Raw genomic sequence first — 20,857 nt, forward strand, 5'->3', positions numbered from 1 at the left:
TGAGGTAGCTTAACCTGTTTTTCATCCAGAACATACCGTAATAATGATTCAAGATGCGTGTGTCCTGCATCAAATGTACTAAGAAAGTTATGAGAATGCCTGCATTCCAAGAGACAAGTTGACTTTGGCTTCAACTGCAAACAGCCTGTTTTCAAATAAGGTGGGGCTTATCAGCTCAGTTGCAGTGATGTGTCACACAGAACATAATTACCCTTTTTCTGGGCCCAAAATAATTGTGCAGACTGCATATGATCCATGTCTGTGTTTCCAAGTTTGAGGTCAGTATGGGCAAAGCCAACTTGCTATCAACTGAAACCACGCTACAGATATACCCAAGTATGTAATAGTTGGGTGTTAACATTTAATCGTTCAAAAGATCAAACTTTATCATAAAACTGAAGTTAGTGACAACAGTTATTTCCATCTTCTGCTCAAGGAAGAGAACTGTTGTCAGCTACTTCATATTTTTCTGGGAACCAATATTAAAGTTTGTGGAAAATAGCATGAGGAACGAATAAAAGGGGTTTGAATCTTGAAAATGAGTTGTCTAGGCAACCAAATATATAGCTTTTGTAGCTAGTATTTACTGTCATTCTAATAAAGTTAAAAATTCCTTTTTATAAAGGAAGAGAACAACTAATGATTTGTAGCCTACCCTGTTACCAAAGGATTGATTTTCCCCCCTTTCTACTAGCTTTGCATTAAACATGCCACTGTTGTTAGCCAGAGACACACAATATTCCTCGAACTCTTGATGAATCCAAGCCTGTTTTAATTGCCTAATCTTTTTGACCATAGAATCATGTGCTTTTATTTTGCTTGAATTTCAATACTTCCAGAATTCTCACTTATATTCACTGTTTTCCACATCTTTCCCACTCTCCATTTGAGTATAAATTACGCTTCTGTCTTCATTTCCCCTTGTCCTGGTTTCAGCTGGGATGGAGTTAATTTTCTTCCTAGTGGCCGGTATAGCGCTGCATTTTGGATTTAGTGAGAGGAATGTTGACAACACACTGATGCTTTAGTAGTTGCTGAGCAGTGCTTACACCAGTCAAGGCCTTTTCAGCTTCCCATGCTCTGCCCAGTGCACAAGAAGCTGGGAAGGGGCACAGCCAGGACAGCTGACCCGAACTGGCCAAAGGGCTATTCCATACCATGTGACATCATGCTCAGTTTTCTTACTTTTGCTCTTCCAATTCTCTCCCCCATCCCACTGGGGGGGCGGGAGGGAGAGCAAGCGGCTGCATGGTGCTTAGTTGCCAGCTGCAGCTAAACCACAACACCCCTTTAAATGAGTTAAAAACCAGCTAAGTTCTTTAAAAGCAGATTTGTCTTGGCTACGTAATCTGTATTTACAATTGACAAAATTTTTGATATCTAGCAAAATGCTCTTAAGTCCTACGCATACAATTTTTGTGCTTCTATTGAAGCCTTTATTAATCCATAGTTACACCTTGCATACTGCATGTCTTACCTCCCAAGAAGGGTTAAAGAGATCATTGCACACTTCTTCACAAAAACTTTCCAGAGGCCATTCATTTGCCTAAATTTGTAAAAAATTAAGTATGAGATTACAAGAGAAAGGAATCAGGCAAACGTTTCTTATATTGTACACCACTTAGATACACAAACATAACAAAGATGTCCAAAAGCTTAAGTATTTCTCGTTGTTATTGGACAGAATTGAAAAAAAAAAAACCACATCCAACCCAACTTCTTCCACACATCAGAAGCCTTGCTGATTTACACCAGATCTTTTCAAAAGCTTATGAAGTTTGTCTGTTAGTAGTGTAACCTCCTCTCTATGGTAATTAATTTTGACTGGAATTCAGCCTCCCTTTAGGAACCATGCTAAGGCAGAGAATTAAGCAGTTTCTTATGCTCCCCAGTGATTCTTTACATTTATGAACTTTGCCTTTAAAGAACATAATGGGCAAGTCTCAGTTTGAAATTACACTACATAATCAAATTGGGTCAATTCATCCAGTAATAAACACCACCCTTTTCAAAACACATTCTGTATTTTTGAAACCCAGAAGCATATCCACTATCCCAAGATTTCCTACAAGGAAACTGACATGGCTGTGGAAAGGAAATTAGGACACTTAACATAAGTAAGTTCACACCATGACAAGCACAAAGCATTTGAAAGGCTAGCAACCAGCAGCTATCATTAAGCTCTCAACTTCATTTTCCAATCGTTTGTAATATTTGTAAGTAAGAACTGCATTACTAAGCTGTATTTGTAAAAATCTTTTTGTAAAGTAGAGTCTAATCAAGACAAAGTCTCCTCAAATAAACTTCCATGTACCATTGGTATTCTGGTATACCGTTTCTTACTATTTTTCAGCTTTTCAGTCTTATTGAAACAAATGCAAGCTTTTCTAACACTAAGCTAATTGTTTAAATCTAAACTAATAAAAATGGAACTTAATTCTAAATTAAGCCTAATTAAAGTAAAGCAAATATTAAATAAAGTGTACATGAACATTTAGAACAAATTATTTATGGATCAGTGTAATCCTATAATTTAAGCATTTAATACCCAGGTCTGACACCTGTAATCCACCTACTCAGGTTCGTTTGGGTCACAAACTGCTACCAATGGACTAAATTGTGTTTTCTTCCTCAGTGCTATACACAGTTTGAAGGCCATTTGCTTCATTACATATCAAAGTAAGCTGGCAATGGCATTCTCTACTCCGTTTCTCTTAATGCTCAAATTACTAAAGAATTTGGGAGCATAAAGGAGTTCTGTTTTACATTTCTCTGCTAAAAAAAATCCTGCTAACCGAAGAACAATACATCATACCTCTTCTGGAGCATTTTCTACCAATGTTTTTGAGTCTGTGGCAGGCTGGTTGATGACAACATTTGCAACTTTTCTTCTCTTTTCTTCTGGTTCCCCATCAGTGCTATCATTGCTGAGAAGGAACAAGTGTAAGTTTATGAACCGAAAGCATGCTTTAGGGGAAGTAATTACTTCTACAGCTGAAGTCTCAGAGCAATAAATTGCGGCAAGAATACAAACCAGAGGTTTAACACCAAAATAAGCAAAATATTTAATGTAAAATGAAGTATTTACATGTAAAAATGTTTACATGTAAAAAAATTCAGTGAGGAGACCGCAGAATGCTGTCCCAAATTGGCAATCCTTCTCAGCCTTTTCCAAGAAATACAGAAATTCTTAAATAAAAGTCAAGGAAAGATAGCTTTGTTTACTGCTTGTTACAAACGCAGTAGGTACAATAATGTGTCACTACAAATTACAGTGAGGAACACAGCACACAAAGTTATATCTTAAATTTTTAGTTATTGTTTATCATAAATCCCACATTTCCATGCGCTATTCTCAAGCCATATTTAATACCAAGGACAAACCACAAATTTTAACTGTAGCATCCCATTATTTCAAGCACCCTCTGAAGCTGGGTCCTTAACAAAGCTCTACTGGCAACAAGCATGGTACCCAGGCCTTTTACCATCACCACAATTAGCACGTAAAAGATTAAGATGCAAAGACATAGAAAGACATAGGAAGTTTTTCAACAGATGAATCAAATCGTAATCCCAGCCTAACTGAAATAAAAGCAAACCAGTTCACTATTATACCTCTTCTCATTAGCTTCGACTGCATCTCTGGATCTTTGCTTTGCAAATAGCTTAGCCATTCTTTTGGCTTTATTCTTTTGTCTGCTGCTCATACCAGCTCGAAATTCTGAGTCAATTAACTCAGCAGCCTGAAGAGTCTGAAAGAGAAGCCATTGTCAGTTCTTCTTACAATGAAGGTCCTGAAAAATCCTCAAACCCACATTGCTCTCAACTTCCCCAACCCTCCACCGTTGCAAACTCAGAGCAGCAGTTTGACATCAAATAACACGAACACGCAACTATGGGGCGTAAGAATTCAGGAAGCCAAAGCATACCATATTAGATGTTGATCATCGTACTTAAAATATAAATATTATAACCGCAGAAGCACAAATTTGGTGAACTTGGCAGTGTTACGTTTATGGTTGGACTTGATGATCTTAAAAAGTCTTTTCCAACCTAAATGATTCTATGAAATAAAGCAAGCCCACTGTGTTATTCCTTGCAGTCAAACAGCCCAAGGTTTTACCTACAGGTTGTTTGTTTACTAGTGAAACTGAAGAAGGCGAATAGTCCAGATCTTCATCGTTGAAGAGATCTTCAGTGTTCATCCCAATTGCAGCACCCATATCTAAGCCAAGTTTCTTTTGTAACAGTTTCCTCTGTCGTGCTATCCTCTCTTTAGGATCAATTTCACCTTAAAAAAAAGATTTTAAAAAAGGGAAGATACATCAGAGTTCCAACCAGATGTATTATTGAAGATTTGCTCAATGAAATAACATAAGAAAGCCAAAAGTTGCAGAATTAAATTGTACTTGGCAATACACAATACAGTCTTTTAAACCAAATCACACCGATTCCTAGGAAGACTTTCTGCTGCTGAATCTACCCTAGTACTTAAAGTGTCATCAATTTTTAAGCAGAAAATAGCTCCCATGAAATCCATTAAATTACACTTAGTCTACAGAAGTAAAAACCCCAAGTTTTCAAAGCGTACTTTTCTAAAAATTCGTGGAAAGCAGCTAATTAACACACTAAAAAATAAAACTAGCAACTGATTCAAGAATGAGTGCTTCTTTATTGAGCACATGCATTCTTGTGGAATCCGCTGATTTTGACAGTCTGGGTTTTAGGGGTTGGTGTTGGTTTTGTTTGGGTTTTTTTGGTTGTTTTTTGTTTGTGGGGTTTTTTTTTTGTTTTTTGTTTTTTTTAAAGCTTTCTTTTCCTCCTAAACTTTATCTTCTTTTGGGAAACACAGACCTAAGAAATAACGACCACCAATAAAATCCCTCAACAGATATTCAATCCAGTATCCTGTATTAAGCTAGGTTGAATCTGAACCTGGTTTCTCAGAAACATTCTTCCTTGTAAAATGCTCTAGACCCAGGTGTCTCCTTCTGCCTGAACTAACTCTTGATGGCGATGCAGACTGAAACATAAGCATGACTTTCCTAGGGTGCTGGAGTCTGTTAACAATCTTATCCTCAAGCTTCACGTGTCAAGCAAGGCTCATTTAGGAAGTTAATGGAAGCTACCTCAAGAATCTCGTGAAGCTTCAACACTTTAACTACTGAAGCCTAGACTTTGGAAGCACCCACATTTACATAAAAATAGAAGATTTCAGTGCTGGAGAAGAATAAACCCTCTAAGTAAATAAAAACTTCACTTGCAGGGCTGTCAGACTTCACTCTTTTACACGTGCAGCATGGAAACCAATCAGGAGATTGGTGTTTTTTTCATCAAATATCTGCACATAAACTTGTAAGCAGGTGACCAATACTGGCGGAATTTTGGAGCATACACCAGGCTGAGTAGTGTTTAGTAGTTTAATTATATCTATACCAATAATACTAATTTTTTTTTAATGGCATTTAACCAACAAGCAGAGAAATACAAACAAATTCCATTCTCTAGAAAATATTTTCCTTTTCACAAGTTCATCTTAGGAAAAAGTGTCAAAGACTGCTAATTCCAGACTATTTAATTTGCTTTTTTTTGTTGGCTACTTACTTGAAAAGGAAAGCTGCAGAAAAGAAAGCAGCCTTTGCACATTTTCCCAACAGTTAAAAAAAAAAAGCAGCAACTAAAGCTATTTTTAGTTTCATTTTCTTGTTTTTTGATATTATTATATTTTTATTTATTTTCATTCATAAAATTATTTATGTGCAATGATATGACACTGGAGTAAATATCAGACTTTATGAACTGAAGTGTCCTATTCCATCTACTTGATTTCTGAACAGGTAGCATTTCACTAGAGGAGATTAAACTTGTACACCCCTTTATTAACCTAAATAAAAGATAGCAAGCAATAAAATAGCAGTTGAGACTTAACAGACAGGATACTGCTTAAGTGTCGGGAGCCATGGGTTCTGCTCTTTGCTGAACTAGTGATCTTCTGCGTACATTGCACAGAACGTATCACACACAGGGAACAAATGAATCCGGGCTATGCAATCAGAGCAGATTGTTATCTATAACATCATTGCATTTGGTGCAGAAACCAGAAAATAGACTTGAACTAGAGCAGGAAAGTACAGCAATAGCAAAAAAAATATCTTAGATTAAAATAATTTAATGCCATTACACTGATAAACCAGCTCTCTCAGCTAAAAAGATACCAGACAAGTCACTTGAAACAAGACATCACACAGACACTGATATTTGACCTTCCAACTTTGGCAGGTTTATTAAAGTATTTTTCATGCAATCTTCCTGTATTTGAAACCTTCAAGCTTTTAAATAAGCCACATCCTACTACTATATTTGGGAACACTGTTTTAATGAAGATATATGAAGAACAGGCACTGATAGTTCCTGCACCTCTTAAAAGTCTACAGAAATTCCACTGAAGCCTTTAATATTGCTTTTTCTGCTCCCTCTTCCAGGTTTCCACTCTCCTCTTCCCCTCTGTACACATACTAATTCTGATAAAAGAAAAATACAAACAAGCAATACGCACCCCGTAAAAAAAAAAGTCATTTAACTTGAGAAAGATAATGCGAGCCAGTTATGTTGGAGAAAATTTTCTTCCGTTACTTCCTAGCATTCTGAGAAACCATGGATGACTAGACTCATAATACTGCCACAACAAACCTTTTCAAATGAGTAAGTTCTCATCTGCAAGTAAAATATAAAGATATACCCGATTTATCATCCTGGACTTCAAATTCTGCACCAGCAGATCCAAGAAGAGATGCACCATGTTGTAACAATCGACATATATCAAATCTGTCAAAACGCAACCGATCTGTTGAAGGTGAATCTTCCATAGGACTTTCTGAGCCTGGTTCTAGATAGGACATTGAAAACAGTATTAAGAACAAGGTGATGAAATTTTTGTTCAAAGTTCTGGCAGAAGATTAAGCAAGAGAGAGGAAGAAATAATTTCTTTCCTCCAAAGGAATCATCAGATATACAGCATTTTGAGTCACAAAGTGTAAAGGTTCCATTTCACAAAGACAGACTGAAAAAAGATCACTTAACAAAACTGAGCAGAAAAAAACTTTCTAACAATTTTCCCTTGATAAATTTAGCTTTTTAAAATCTTAAGACACTGACATACCACTAGGTCTTCCGTGTACGCATATGGCCAACTTGAGGTTTGAACTGCATATGGCTCACAAATAGTTCAAACAAGTATTATGCCAATACTTTATCATATGAGGAACAGCCAAGCATGCCTGGTATGGAAGCTGGAGAGTAGTCTTAACAGGTATGGGAGAACGTCAGCTACCAAGGGCTGCTGAAGGCAAGTTATCAGCTCTTCTCAAATCCAGTTGCAGGTACAGTGCAGTTCAATACTGATATAGAAGATGTTTGTTCCTCACAAGGTGCCTTATTTCCCGGTCATGAATTCACTTCTAAAGTATTCCCTCCTCTCAACTCTCAAAGATGAATGTGTTTTGTGGCTCTTGGTCACATCCAGCTTACTATCCAAAAAACCTGGCCATTCCTACATAATCCAGCACGCTCATATCCTGAATTACAACCAGCAGTATAAATACAACTGTTGCTTCAAGAAATACAGCATTTAGTTTGGTGTGTTTCATCCCACACACATGAAAGCTTGTTCATTTACAGCAAAGTCTAAGTGCACACAGAATACTACAAAATAAACACCACCTACATTTCTTCAGACCTGAAGAAAAAGTTAATTTTTCGTTGCACTTACACAAAAAGAGAAGTGATTTCTAGCAAGCCTAAGAACATAAATGCAACCAGTCAGACCACTGTAAAACATGTATTTGAGTAATACATCAAACAATTGAACTGAAATAAAAGAAATGAGTGTCTGCATAGCCAATTAGCCCTGTTAAATGGTACCTTTTTCTCAAACACCTTTTCAATTTCATATCTGATAGGCAGATATGCAGTAACTGGACAATGCATGTAACCCATCATTTGGAACAGTTGCTGTACTCAAAGACTAACAGGTTGTCTGATTTCCATGTACAAAAGGAGTGCTGTAATTCTTGGAACTAGACAGGTGAAATTAACTGCTATCCTTGGTAAGATAGTAGAGTCAAGTTAAGTCTGTGGATAAATGTGAATTACTGAGAAAGAGTCAGAATGGCTCCTGAAAAAAACCCCAACCTTCTCATTAACCTGATCATCAATGTCCTTAAGGAGCTCCAACAAATGCAAAGAGGGGATTCAGTGGACACAATGTATTCAAAAGCTTTTGGCAAAGTTTCATATAAAAAAATTGAAGGAAGTAAGTTACCACAGAATTGGGGAAAACATCCTCTTAGAGACTGAAAGCTGGTTAAAGACAGATAAAAGTTAGCTTTGGAGTCCTTCAGGGATCAGTGTTGCAACCAATTCTAGCAGTCTTTAGCGATGGGAAGGAGATTTCACTACACACTCTTCTCCAAGCATGTAGATGACACTAAGCTCTTTTGGATAATCAAAAGTCACAGTGGTGCTCTGGAATCCAAGAAGGACTCTCAGAACAGACTAATAGGCAAAGAGGCAGATAAGGTGCAAAATGAATAACCTAAACCATGCCTGCAAAACACAGAATTCAGAACTGGCAGTTAACGTTCAATAAAGATCTTAGACGCACTTTTGAGAGTTTTCTGTATTCACCAGCTGATTGGGCAGTGACAGTCAAAACAGAAAACTGGACATCATCAGGAAGGACACTGAAAACATGGTAAAGTGCACTGGTTTGCCACTATGTATAAATATCAGCACTCTAGAGACATAGGTACACTGTGTGCCGTTCTGTGCATCTCAAGGAAGACAGGAGCAAGAAAAAGCAGAGAAGGAGAAATAAAGTTATCTAAAAGATAAAGCAGCTGTCTTGTGAAAAAAGACAGGTAAGACTGCACTCTAATCTGCAGAGGATAAAGTTGCTGGAGGAAAGCAAATATGATGGTTTACAAAAATCATAAAGGTAGTGGATAAGGCAAATGCAGAACTTATCCCATTCGATAGCAACAGAACCTGGAGACACTGAATGAAAAAAAAAAAATCAGGTTACCTCAAAACAGATTAGTTTTGTTGCTGTTTTGTGGATTTTTTTTTTAAACTGTTAGTGAAATTCTGGAACCTGTGCCACATTAGGTTGTGAACAGACAGTGCCAATGGGTTTAGACAAAAATCACTGACAATAGGTCCATAAGTTGACAACAAAAGCAACTCTAACATCCCTAACATGACAATTTCAGCTGCAAAGTGAGTACAAACAGAATAGACTTCAGCAAGCTGCCATTTCACCTCTCTCAGAAAGGTGCTTTGAGCAAAGCAACAGAGAAGAAAGTGTTTGCAAAATATCATGACAAAGTTGATTGGTTAAAACTTTTGCCATTTTACTAATTATTATTGCATTTATTTAGAAAAGTAAAGCTTTACAAGGGTACAGAGTACAAACATGGGAATCTTAGGAAGAAACAAAGTTCAACGACATCGTTGTAATTGAATATGAACATCTAAAGCCAAAAAAATTTACTACAGTCCTTGCATATGAAAAAAGTATATGCTCATAAAAAAAACAGAGTAACACAATTATCTTGAAAAGTCTCATATCACAGTCAGTTTGCATCAGATAAACACTGAAGTCTACATAATACATTTAGGAAGCACCTTGTTTTGATCTTGGAGTTGGATTCCACTCAGGTACATTTTTCACTATTGCTTCAACAGCCTGGCCAGCTGCAATACGAGTATCCCAATTCGTACTTCTTAAATACACCAACACCTTTAAGGACAGATTAATAAATAAATAAATATTTACTTAAAATGTACTTTCAGACAATCCATCAGCTGTTATGCACTATTAAAACACACTTATTTTTAATGCTATGGATTATGACAACATCCAGAACAACAAAAACAAAGGACAAGAAAACAAACCAAACCAGCCAGCCTTCTCTATATTGCTCACTGCTTAGCAGAACTCTTCCATAGCCAGACATTAAGAATTCGTAAGATATATTTAGTCCCATCAGTCAGACTCAACCTTGATTTCCTCCAGGTACTGAACAAGGCTTGAGATTTTTGGGTTTTTTACTTTCTAAAAGGAAATGTTCAAAAGAGATTAATAGACCTTAAAACTTTGAAATCATTTAACCCAAGAAGAGGGACAACATGGGTCACCTGAAGCAACATATGCTCTTCTAAACTAATTTACCACTATGTCTCAAATCTGGAAAAACTATTTCTTTCTCTGAAAGTGGTTTGATTTTCATGATTCCTTGGCCACTCTGTTGATACCATCAATTGTGGTGAGGGCACCTGTTCAGTAAGAGCAGAACTGAGGTCACTCAGCCATCTCCAGCTGTCAGATACAGACTATTTTTGGTGGTTTTACTGGACTTGGCCAGATTGAAGTCTCAAACTAATGGAAATGTCTTTGCATTTTCCAGCCCCTTTAAAGACATGAAGCCTCCTATATTTTTAATGTTGTATCACACCAGCAACAATTTTTAAAAGCAGGAGCAGAAATGTTTATAAGGCAGTAAAGCTTCTCTTTATAGAACAAAATCTGAACTTACAGCGAGCACTGAATATCAATACCGAATGGAAAGTGAAACCTGACTTGTATAACCTTTTCAGAGGCTGACAAAACAGCAAGCTTAAGAGAAGTAGGCTCCTTGTTTTCTTCAGCCTCCTATTTGCAGAGTACACAGGGCTACTATGCTTTTTCTTCTTGTTCCTAAAGAACCCACACTCCTTTAAACTAGTTTTATTCTCATCATTAAAGCACTGACAGACAAAAAAAAAAAAAAAGATGCTTACTTTAGATAAGAGATTGTTCAGTTCATGAGGATGCAGTTTCACTACTTCCCCAAGTTGCTGTGCAGCTGCTTTTCTTGTTACTGGTGTTGTACCGGTGTCCAGTAAAATAAAGAGACGATCAAGCCTAAACGATTGACAAAAACCGAAAATGTTATGCTATTCATAGTTCAGCTGCCCTTTTCTATTAATATTCCCCCACATTTTTCAGTTTATCTAATGCAAACAGAAGAAATGTTTGCCTGAAGACTGCTAATTGACAGGGTGACAAATACACTTTTTTTCTAATAGTAAGCATAGTTGTTCTAAAAGCACATTTAATTTGGTAAGCAAAAAAGTAACAGAGAAACTGTTAGAAACATTAGTTTAAAAAAATCTGCAGTCACAAGAAAATTGTTCCCTTCTGTCATAGAAAATTTTCAGTCTTGAAAAATAAATACTGTTAAGTTGTAAATAATCTTCATCAAATTCTGTCTGATAGAGAAAGCAAAGGTCCCAAGTGCTTGTATTGTGCATTATCGTTTCTTTTGAAGACAAAGCCATGATATATAATATCAAACTCTGCTTTTCCAGGACACAAGTGTTTACTTCTCACATATTTTACACTTAACTACCTGGAATATATAAGACCAAACCTGTTGTTGTATTTACAGCTTTGAAATAATACACCTCTGGCCTTCCCACGAAATACAGGCATTTAACCAGCAGACCTACTTTCACAGTAACTCTGTACTTAGCGAAAGAAACTCCAATCACCTATTTTCAGAATAGCTAGTTTATTTCATGTTTAGAGTTACTGAATGATAAAGTAATTGAATTTAAAAAAGGATATAAAAATAGAGACCATCTAGACAATTAAATCAATGATGGAAGTAACAAATGTTCATTATTCCCTCCACTATAAGTGGGACAGGTAGAACTCTTGCAGGGTGCCTAGTTTATCCATTTGTTATTGGGCAGTATGAGGTTATTACTGAATGCGAGTCTAGAATCTGTCCCAGTAGTGCAATCAGGATTGTCCCTTCTAGCCTTACTCAAAAATACTCCTCCAAACGTTGCAGCAATACTACGCTGGAATTTACACAGCAGTGAAACTCCCCTAGACCTGCCTAACAAAATAAGGACACAGGTACCCAGGTACACAACTCCCCTTCCTCATAAACACACACTGTAGGTTGGAGCAAGTACAGGAAAAGAACAAATGTTTTGCCTGTTAGATCTGTTGCTACCAATTACATTTCACCAAAATGGCTTTTAACATCAGTTTCAATAATTAAAAAAAAACCCAAACAAAAAAAAACCCTCTTTCCAGCATCACTGGATTCTGTATTTTCTTTGACACATTTAAACCGCATTTACTCCTGAGACTATTTCATAATGTGTCACAACACATTAGAAACAGTGGTGCTACAGAGCCAAGGCAGTAATGTCACGGAAATACAGTTCCAAAACCCAAATGCCCTGAGTACTGGAGATATTAGATTAAATATTCATTAGATTAAAAAAAATTTCTAACTGGAAGTATTTAAAACCATTCTAGTATTTTAGACACATTTCTGATATTTGCCAAATTTGAAATAATTCTCTTCCTGTTACCAAAGTACGTGAGCCCCTTTCAATTTCTGTAGATAAAACAAGCATTTCAATTGCTATGATTTACTAGTTAGTAAATTGTTTTAGAGTTACATAAAAATGAAAACCCAAGCATACCTAAACTAGCAGTTTTGCGTGATTAGACAGCCAAGAAGGAAAGCAAAAGCTTTATAAATCCAACTCTTCCAAATCACTGATAGTGGACTAGTCAGGAGGAACATACCAGATACTTATTTACCAGTATTTCTTCCTTAGTACATTTGACAGTAATAACCTGATTTGCAGCACTCAGTATTATTCAGTACAAAATATGCTAGCTTACAGAGCAACCACAGCTTGCTCTAACTTGCTTGCTCTCTCATTCTTAAACTCACCCCTTTCAGTCTTCATCCCTCTGTGAAACTTCAGTGTTCCATACTCAAGAAGCTTGCCACTTAGCACCACCCATGCCTTTAACTATCAAAGTACCTTTTTTTCAGTCTCCAAAGTCAAGCAGAACATGCAACTTAGACCACTTCCTCAGCAAGAACTCTTCATGTGTCAAAACAGGAGGAAACCACTATGACTGCCTTCCCTCAAAAAACCCTCAAGTTTAATTCCAGTCTTAGTTACAACACTAGATATTCACTCCTAAAATGCACAACTTTTTGAAGCTACAAAACACAGTTGTTCGTTGGCTTCTTTTAACCTGCAGTATGCTTGGTTTGTAATTGGTGATTTTAAATTGTAGTATGCTGAACTTACACACAAATGCAAAATAAAACAACAACAACAAAAAAATCTTTCTGTTGTCTCACCTCGCTATAGGAAGGTTTCAGAATTCAGCCCCAGCAAAATAAATGGAAACAGATTAGCAAATACAGCTAACAGCAGACTAACAGTACTCCTGGCCACGCTAATTATTCTTCCTTTCCTGCCCCTAGACTTCCCTTATATACAATTCCCAAACAGTTAATATTTTGGAGGTATTAATATTCTTAAATTAAGTTTTGGTGTTGCTGCAGCAGAGTATGGCAGAGCCTGAATTCTCTTGCTCTAGTTGGAAGGGTAGTACTGAGAAAGTTGCCACTGATCAGCACTAGTTTTTTTTAAATTAAAGTCCTCGTTCTTAGTTTCATTATAAATGAAAAAAATACTAAAAAGTCTAAACAAATTAATTTTGAGGACCTGCAGTTTGGAAAGAAATTTCTTAAGTTCTGATAAGTTTTTTACTCTCAGAATGAACTAACGGTCTCCAAACTAGTTCTTAAATCCAAAGAGAACCAAGAGAGTTTTCTAACGGCACGTGGTTCTGCCTCTCATGCCAGACACTGCTGTAAGCAAAGCACCGCGTGGCTCACATCATTCACAAATCTAACACAGAAGTCTGAATCAGTGTGGTAGAGTGAGTACTCTACAATGCCCATAAAATTTTTAATTATTTCATGAAAGAGTTCCACACAGGCTGTCAGAAAGTTTTTGAAAGAATATGAAAGACATAAGCAAACAACAGAAATACAGGGAGTACATGTGAAGAAAAAAATTAAAAATAAAAACAGAGAGTTTTATGGATTGTTATGAAAAATACAAAGTCCTTCACTTTGAACTCCTAAACAATGGTTTAGATAATCCCTCTGTCACCTTCCAATCCAGAGTCTACACCTCATGGATAAGACAGCAACCATACAGCACCTCTATGTGAGCTCGTGCTATATAACCTCATTACAAAGAACTAACTTGTTCAAAGTAGATACCTTTTCCCTATCACCTGAGAAATTTGAGATTTTCTAATCCCTTTTTCCTCTCACTTGAAAAATTTGATATTTTCTACTCACTGCTGAAGTGTATCAGCAAGACAGAGCTCGGAGCAGCAATTCAAAGTTCTTATGAACAGCATTACATTCAAATTAAGTATTTTTTCTTCCAAGAAATACCACATGAGCTTTTACACTGACAGAGTTCATTAGAAATGTTTCTGACACAAACACATCAATTCAGGTACTTAAAAACCAGGCATCTAGCAGCATCTGAGACACTTCAGAATGAGTCATGCATGCAGGGTCAGGAGACACGACACAGGATGCAGGAGATCCTTGTCATTCTGAAGTGGCAAGGATGCATTATACCATCTAAACTGGCACCAGAGACCTAGACTAGGCAAGCAAATCCTCCCCACATAAATATTCCAAGTCATCAAACCCAGAGCATTTCACTAAAGCACACTAGTTTGGCAAAGACTAAAGACTGAATTCTTACTTTCAGAATAGATCCACCTGAGAGATACTCAAGAATAATCAGTAGGTCTGTAATCAGGATATCAACTGGCACAGCCATTCCCAAACTGGACCAGGCTCTTCCACCACTAGACTACTACCACTCAAACAATTTTATCTAACAATCCTAAAAAAAAATTAATTCTTAGAGAAAGATTGCAGGCAAGAATAATTCTAACAGTAAACAATTTCATTTGCATTGCTATTCTAATGAATAGCAAGGTTGGCTGCCATAAGGGGGAACATCATCTCTCTAATCAACACTCTTATGCAGGATGATTATGCATACAGGCTTAGTTTGGTTAACTAAAGGGGGTTTTGTGAATAAAAGTACACAGAAACTATTATTGCCCCCCCCATCACTAAACACCACAAACTTTTTGCTCTTCCAGGGCATTAGCGCAGCAAAGACTATGAATAGAAAAATTACAGAGGACAAACATGAGAGCAAGTACTTTCAAAAGGGCCATCACAGCTAACTCAGTGACACTCTCCAAGTAGCATGGCGACTCCATGTTCTAGTCACTGCTGTCTGGTCAGTTTTGCATATTCAGCATTAAACTAAGTTATACATGACTGTACCCAGGCACAGTAGGCAAATGCAACAAGTGACCTGTTCTGTTCTTGATGCTAATCTTCAGTCCTTTGCTGCCTAAAGGTATGTCTCCAAATAGAGGGCTGATCTCCATTTGAAGGGACAGTTATCACAACGTTTAAAGTGAACCTTATGGCACTCCTGTGGAAACTGGACAATAGGGATTTGAAAGCCCTTCAGCTGTAAGGGCATTAGAAAGCTAGTAGAGGGATAGTTAATGACCAGGTCAAGATACAGGTCATCAACAGTATCTCCAAAATGTTTCCAAAAGACAACATGTACAGCTGAATTGTATAAGGATCCTGCTCATCCCAGTGCAAGCATTCTGACTTGACTGGGTCCCCACAGGACTTCAGATGAGGAAACTTGCGATTTGTTGATTTCAACGAGCTGAGGCTTGAAAGGGACAGTGAACTGATCACTGCTGCCAGCGAAGTGATCCATTTGGACTCTACATCTCTGTGTGCACCAGCACATTTAACTAGCCAAGGAGCAATCTTTGACAGTAAAGGCTGGTGTAGAACAGTTCGTAACTATCCTAGTGTATCCTCCAACCCATTAAAATTGTGTGACTGTACAAAAAAAAAAAGTTAAGTAGCATAGTCCCTGGAACACTCTAATGTCAAACTCCTGCCTAGAGCTCTTTGGAAAACTTATTTCAACACCCAGGAGCTTCCTCTCAGGCACTATTTCTCAGTACGGAAATAGCTCAGAAACATAGAACACATCACGAAATTAAAATTTAGACTTGACAGGGGTTGACACGCACTGTGAAATTCAACCTAAGTTCTAAGGGAGATGCCTTAGCTTTTCTTGTTGACCTGATAATCCTTTGTTCAGGGTGGTGTTTCATCATTTGGTCAAGTCCCAGCTTGGTCAGCTTCACAGCTCAAACAACTCAAGCCCCTACTAAAGCATATATAAACTGTTAAATAATCAAGTAAACAACTTTCCAGTAGACAATCAGCAAGCAAGAGAAAAAAATCACTGAACAAAATTCAGAACAAAAAAGTGTGATAATACACATAAAGAATGGATTGTGATTTTACTTCTCATAGGTGGGAGACCAGGGAGTAAATAGTTGTGAAGTGAGGGCTGTGGACAACATAGAAATCTTCTTGTTTCCTCAGAGCAGTGAAAGGGACACCTGGAATAAAACTACAGCTCCATCAGCACACTGGTCATAGCATTATATATACTGTATATGGAAGCCAATCGAATGCTAAAATTAGCATAATTAATTCCATATGGAATGTATATTTTATATATTATCCATAGCATTAGGCTGTACAAGTTTTATTTGCAAACTATCACATATGTATCCACATCCAATATGCAGCCCAAATATATACGACCAATTACATTACAAAAACTGTAAGAAAGAACAGGAAATTAAAACAGCTGTAAGGACATACTAATATAAGAACTGTATCAACAAGTGATATAGGGAATGCCTTGGTGAGAATTCCAGTTCTAGCTGCTGGAGCAGGTTAGAATTCTTATCAGAGTGCAATCCTGAGTCTCAACTTTCACTTCAGTCTGTTAGGTGTCTGAGAAATTTTACAGCTCTATCTCATTTGGGCAGTAGTGCACGTGCTACTTCTGCTTCCCCCCTCCCGACCGTGTAGCGCTCCCTCCCACAAGCAGCAACAGGGAAGGCAGCCCACTGTCCTGGTCTCCAAGTCAATCACCATCAACAAGAGAAGAGTTACACTATTTTTCCCTCTTTTTGAGTCAGAACTCCCGTAATCACATTGGTTAGAGCATCTGCCTATTCTGATAGTACAAGCATATGCCTTTAAGTAGTAGTGAAAACATACTTCTTGTTCAGTTTAACTCTTGCTTTCCATGCAAGAGCAGCTATGAAGTAATAGCTTCCAGACAAGTTAGAAGCTGAATTTTTTTTATTAAAAAGTTTGTGATAACCCCAAAAGAACACTTCTAAAATATACACAGGACCCATAAAAAGAGATTACAGATAATTTTGGTATCTTCCAAGAACTTCAACCTCCCAATGATGCAGTATTACACTTGAAATATTACATAAGTAATGACGCCAGCCAGTGCAGCCATTTGTTCTTGGGGAGTCACAGCCCTACACTTCAAAAGCCAAGAGCAACAAATGAGGGCTGCTTATTTTCCATGACCTTTACTATCATAGCCTCCTGAAATTATTATTTATTTTAAAATAGAAAGTAGGTTCCTAAACTACATATTACCAGTTATATACACATCCAAGTGAATGAAAACACTGAAAACTTCTAGAAACTACTGTTAAACTTACATGGCCCAAATCAAGAATGGCTCACAACAGCAGCAAGCTATTATGCTCTCCCATACTTGCTTAAGGAAGTGTTTTGAAGTTACTGAAGAGGTTGTCTTTCAGAAGGTATTTCAGCGTGAACTTAAAGATATACCTATTAAAATCCAGTTGTTTATTCTTTATGTGTCTTGCCAGCTTCACGCATTTTATCACATTTTAAAAGTACATTTGTTCTCCTTTGTACTGTGAAGCTCCTCAAAAATATAAGAAAGCCATGATCAGCCTTGGTGTTAGCATAATGATACATGAGGTACCTTTGAACACATTAGAGCAACTGGAAAAAAGTTTTATTACATATTGAAAGGGATTATCAACACTTTATTATCTACTGAAACCCAATCACCCTGTGTAATCTATGAGCGTTGTCATTATCCGTAAGTTGGTAGTATTACTTTTTCATCTAAGTATCTCAAAAGATCACTACTGAGCCATTGTACTTATTCACTTGGAACATATACTTTGTAGGAACAAAGCTGAAGCAAAGCTTTTCACTTCCTTTTTTCCTTCTCAGTTCCACTGTTAACAATTATTTTTATTTTTTATTATCTACTCAAACATTATACTACTTCATATACAATTCTAAGACCAGAGATAAAGCCTACCAAATTAGCTTGCACGTTCACAGAAAGAACATCAGCCTTCCCACCCACCTATACATATTCCTGGAGGATGGTGTTCATTAGTTAGTCTTTTCAGCATAAAACTACCAAGAGATGAGCATAAATGAAACAACTATTCTGCAACATCTTTTTGTACGAGGTATCGACTGTTCTGCTTTTAGGTCTATTTTCTAGTGTATCATCACAGAAGTGTTACATAGAAGTAGGTCTTCAGTCCATTTAACAGCAGAATCTGGTAAAACAAGCACGTATACATATAATGCAGAATAAGACATCAGAATTTCTTATAAATAGCTTAAAAATAAGTGAATTTTTAAGATGACCTTATTAACAGCAAAGCTGCAAATTCCCAGTCTAATTTTGAGATATTTCAAAGCAGCCCCTATATTTGTTTAGATCTTCGTGAGCAGACTAGGGGTTTGAGAAAGGTTTTTAATTGGCCAAACTAAACTTTACTGGGAAAACCACCACTTGACAATTTACTGGTTTGGGAATGTAAAAATACACCTCCCCCCACCTCCAAAAATGGTTATTTTTTAAAATATGGTTCCAACACAGAACTAACCCTAATGAAGTTTTAACCCTAATCAGTGTTTGGTATCCACTCAAAGACTGTAGTCCTTGGAAAAAGATTAATCTGAATTGACTTCTCCCTCACTCTCCACACTTGTACAGTTAGAATCATGCAACAACAAAGTATTATGTTGGTCCTTCAAAAACATAAAATGTAACTATCTAGAGGAAAAACAGTACAGATTTCTACAGTTAAATGGGGCTGGTACAGAAGCTGGAACAACTACACCCTGTCCAGAAACACAGTTATGTGGTATGTGAGCATACAAAACAGTTATTTGTAGTATGTCTGAAAGGAAAGAATCTTAAAATTCAATGTTCTGAAGTAAAAGGTGAAGACAAAACTTCTTTTATTTATAAAAGTAGCACTGACATTATATCAGTGTTCTTACGGTCCAGCAGCCAAAAAGGTTCATTTGTCAAGAGTTGCTATGTAACTTCAAAGGGATATGGACAGGTTTTGTTGTATCTATTAAAAAACATACGTGAAGCCAAATTTACACAGTATCACTTCTTGTAATTATAGAAACATTGGAGTTTGCCAGGAATAACCAAGATGTTACAGCACTCCAAAATGTGTAATTCTTTTACCTAATTTACGTGTGGAATTGAAACAATTCTACACCAGCTCACAAGTATTATAGCACCTTTATTGCAGTTCTACACCTTATGTTCAACTTGTGTAAATTTTTATCTTAAAACTGTACTCTGAAGCAATGTATCATGTGACATTAACAACACACCAACTTTTTTTAGTGCTCCATGCTGAAGCTTAGAATGAGCCTTATCCAATACAGAATTTTTTTGCCTATCGGTTACCAGACCAAACAGGTGTTAACCAAATCTTTGCATAGAGCACTACTGCTTTCCACTAAGGCTATGTAGTTTTACATAAATATTGGTAATTACATAAATATTGGTAACTGAAATTGAAACCAATCTTTACAGTAGAGACAGCCTCAGCATACAGCTGAAAATCTCTTCTCTTGATATTCCAGTTAGCCCCCATATCAGATATACATTATTAGCACAGTTATTTAAGCAGACTGCCCCAGACCTAATGTAAAATAGAGTAGTATTCTAATTACATGATGGCTTACAGTAGTATTTTAATGTACACAGTCTTGTTATAGCAATCCTTACTACTTCCAGATTCTTATGGACAGGTTTGGGGAAAAAAACCCACCCTAATACATAACAAGTTGATAAAAAATAAGAGTAGAATAAGATAAAGGGATAGTTTGTAGAAACAAAGTTCAAACTAAACCACCTGCTACTAGAAGTCTTAAAAGGTGTATTGCTGCTATAAATTTTTATTAATAATGGATTTCCATTATGAATACACATGCTTTTGCTACATAGAATTGCAAACTTAGTCATGCACAGCTTCAGAAACAGAATTTACTTTTGGCACCTCAGAAGTACAGAGATAGTGCCAACATGTGACTTGAGGCTAATCTATCACAAGGTTAATTTGGATTTATGGTTTCCTTTCAACTATCCTGTTAGGAAACTTAACATGCCCATTTCACACACACACACAAAAAAAAAAAAAAAGATGGCAGGAATTTGTGCTCAGCATTTTTTATAAAAACAGCTCTATTAAGACATACCTCTGTATCTGTGAATACTTTAAAGGCTGGCACACCCCAGCGCACATGTGTGTAAGCAGATACTACCCAACATCTTGAGGCAGAGCCAGAACACGCTAATCACTTTTCCCCATGGAAGCCTGTTTTATTTTGGTTACTTTACAACTAATGGCTCTGAAAGGCAAAACGGTTCCTTGCCTGTTTTTGAGACTCGGTATTTTATTATTATCCCCCATCCCCCAGCAGTTTAACCCGGGGAAGGACTGGCCAACAAAAAGAAGGCGCCGGATTCAGGAGGAAGCCCGAGACGCCCCAGGCAGAGCCCCTGCGGCCTGAGGAAGGGAGGGGGCTTCCCTGGGAGCCAGGCACGGGAGTCACCCCAGGCCAGGAAGCAGACCCAGGCGCCGGAGCACGCAGCCACCCCCGAACCCCACCGAGGCGGTCCAGGGTGCCGAGGAGCGTGGAGGCCCCTG

General features: G+C 37.2%; 1 protein-coding gene across 1 annotated transcript in view; it reads right to left on the reverse strand.

Annotated features, from left to right (window-relative positions):
• Window positions 1-20,857, reverse strand: part of BTAF1 (B-TFIID TATA-box binding protein associated factor 1) — a 48,975-nt gene that overhangs the window by 25,972 nt on the left and 2,146 nt on the right. Inside the window, exons 3-9 of the mRNA XM_009641928.2 lie at window positions 10,840-10,963; window positions 9,685-9,799; window positions 6,740-6,886; window positions 4,128-4,291; window positions 3,616-3,752; window positions 2,816-2,927; window positions 1,478-1,546 (exon numbers count right to left, since the gene is read on the reverse strand). Coding sequence (XP_009640223.1) covers window positions 1,478-1,546; window positions 2,816-2,927; window positions 3,616-3,752; window positions 4,128-4,291; window positions 6,740-6,886; window positions 9,685-9,799; window positions 10,840-10,963 — 868 coding nt within the window. The remainder of the gene's footprint in view (window positions 1-1,477; window positions 1,547-2,815; window positions 2,928-3,615; window positions 3,753-4,127; window positions 4,292-6,739; window positions 6,887-9,684; window positions 9,800-10,839; window positions 10,964-20,857) is intronic.

The sequence above is a fragment of the Egretta garzetta genome, unplaced genomic scaffold, assembly GCF_000687185.1.
Source record: "Egretta garzetta isolate BGI_Z169 unplaced genomic scaffold, ASM68718v1 scaffold56, whole genome shotgun sequence".
Taxonomy (NCBI): Eukaryota; Metazoa; Chordata; class Aves; order Pelecaniformes; family Ardeidae; genus Egretta; species Egretta garzetta.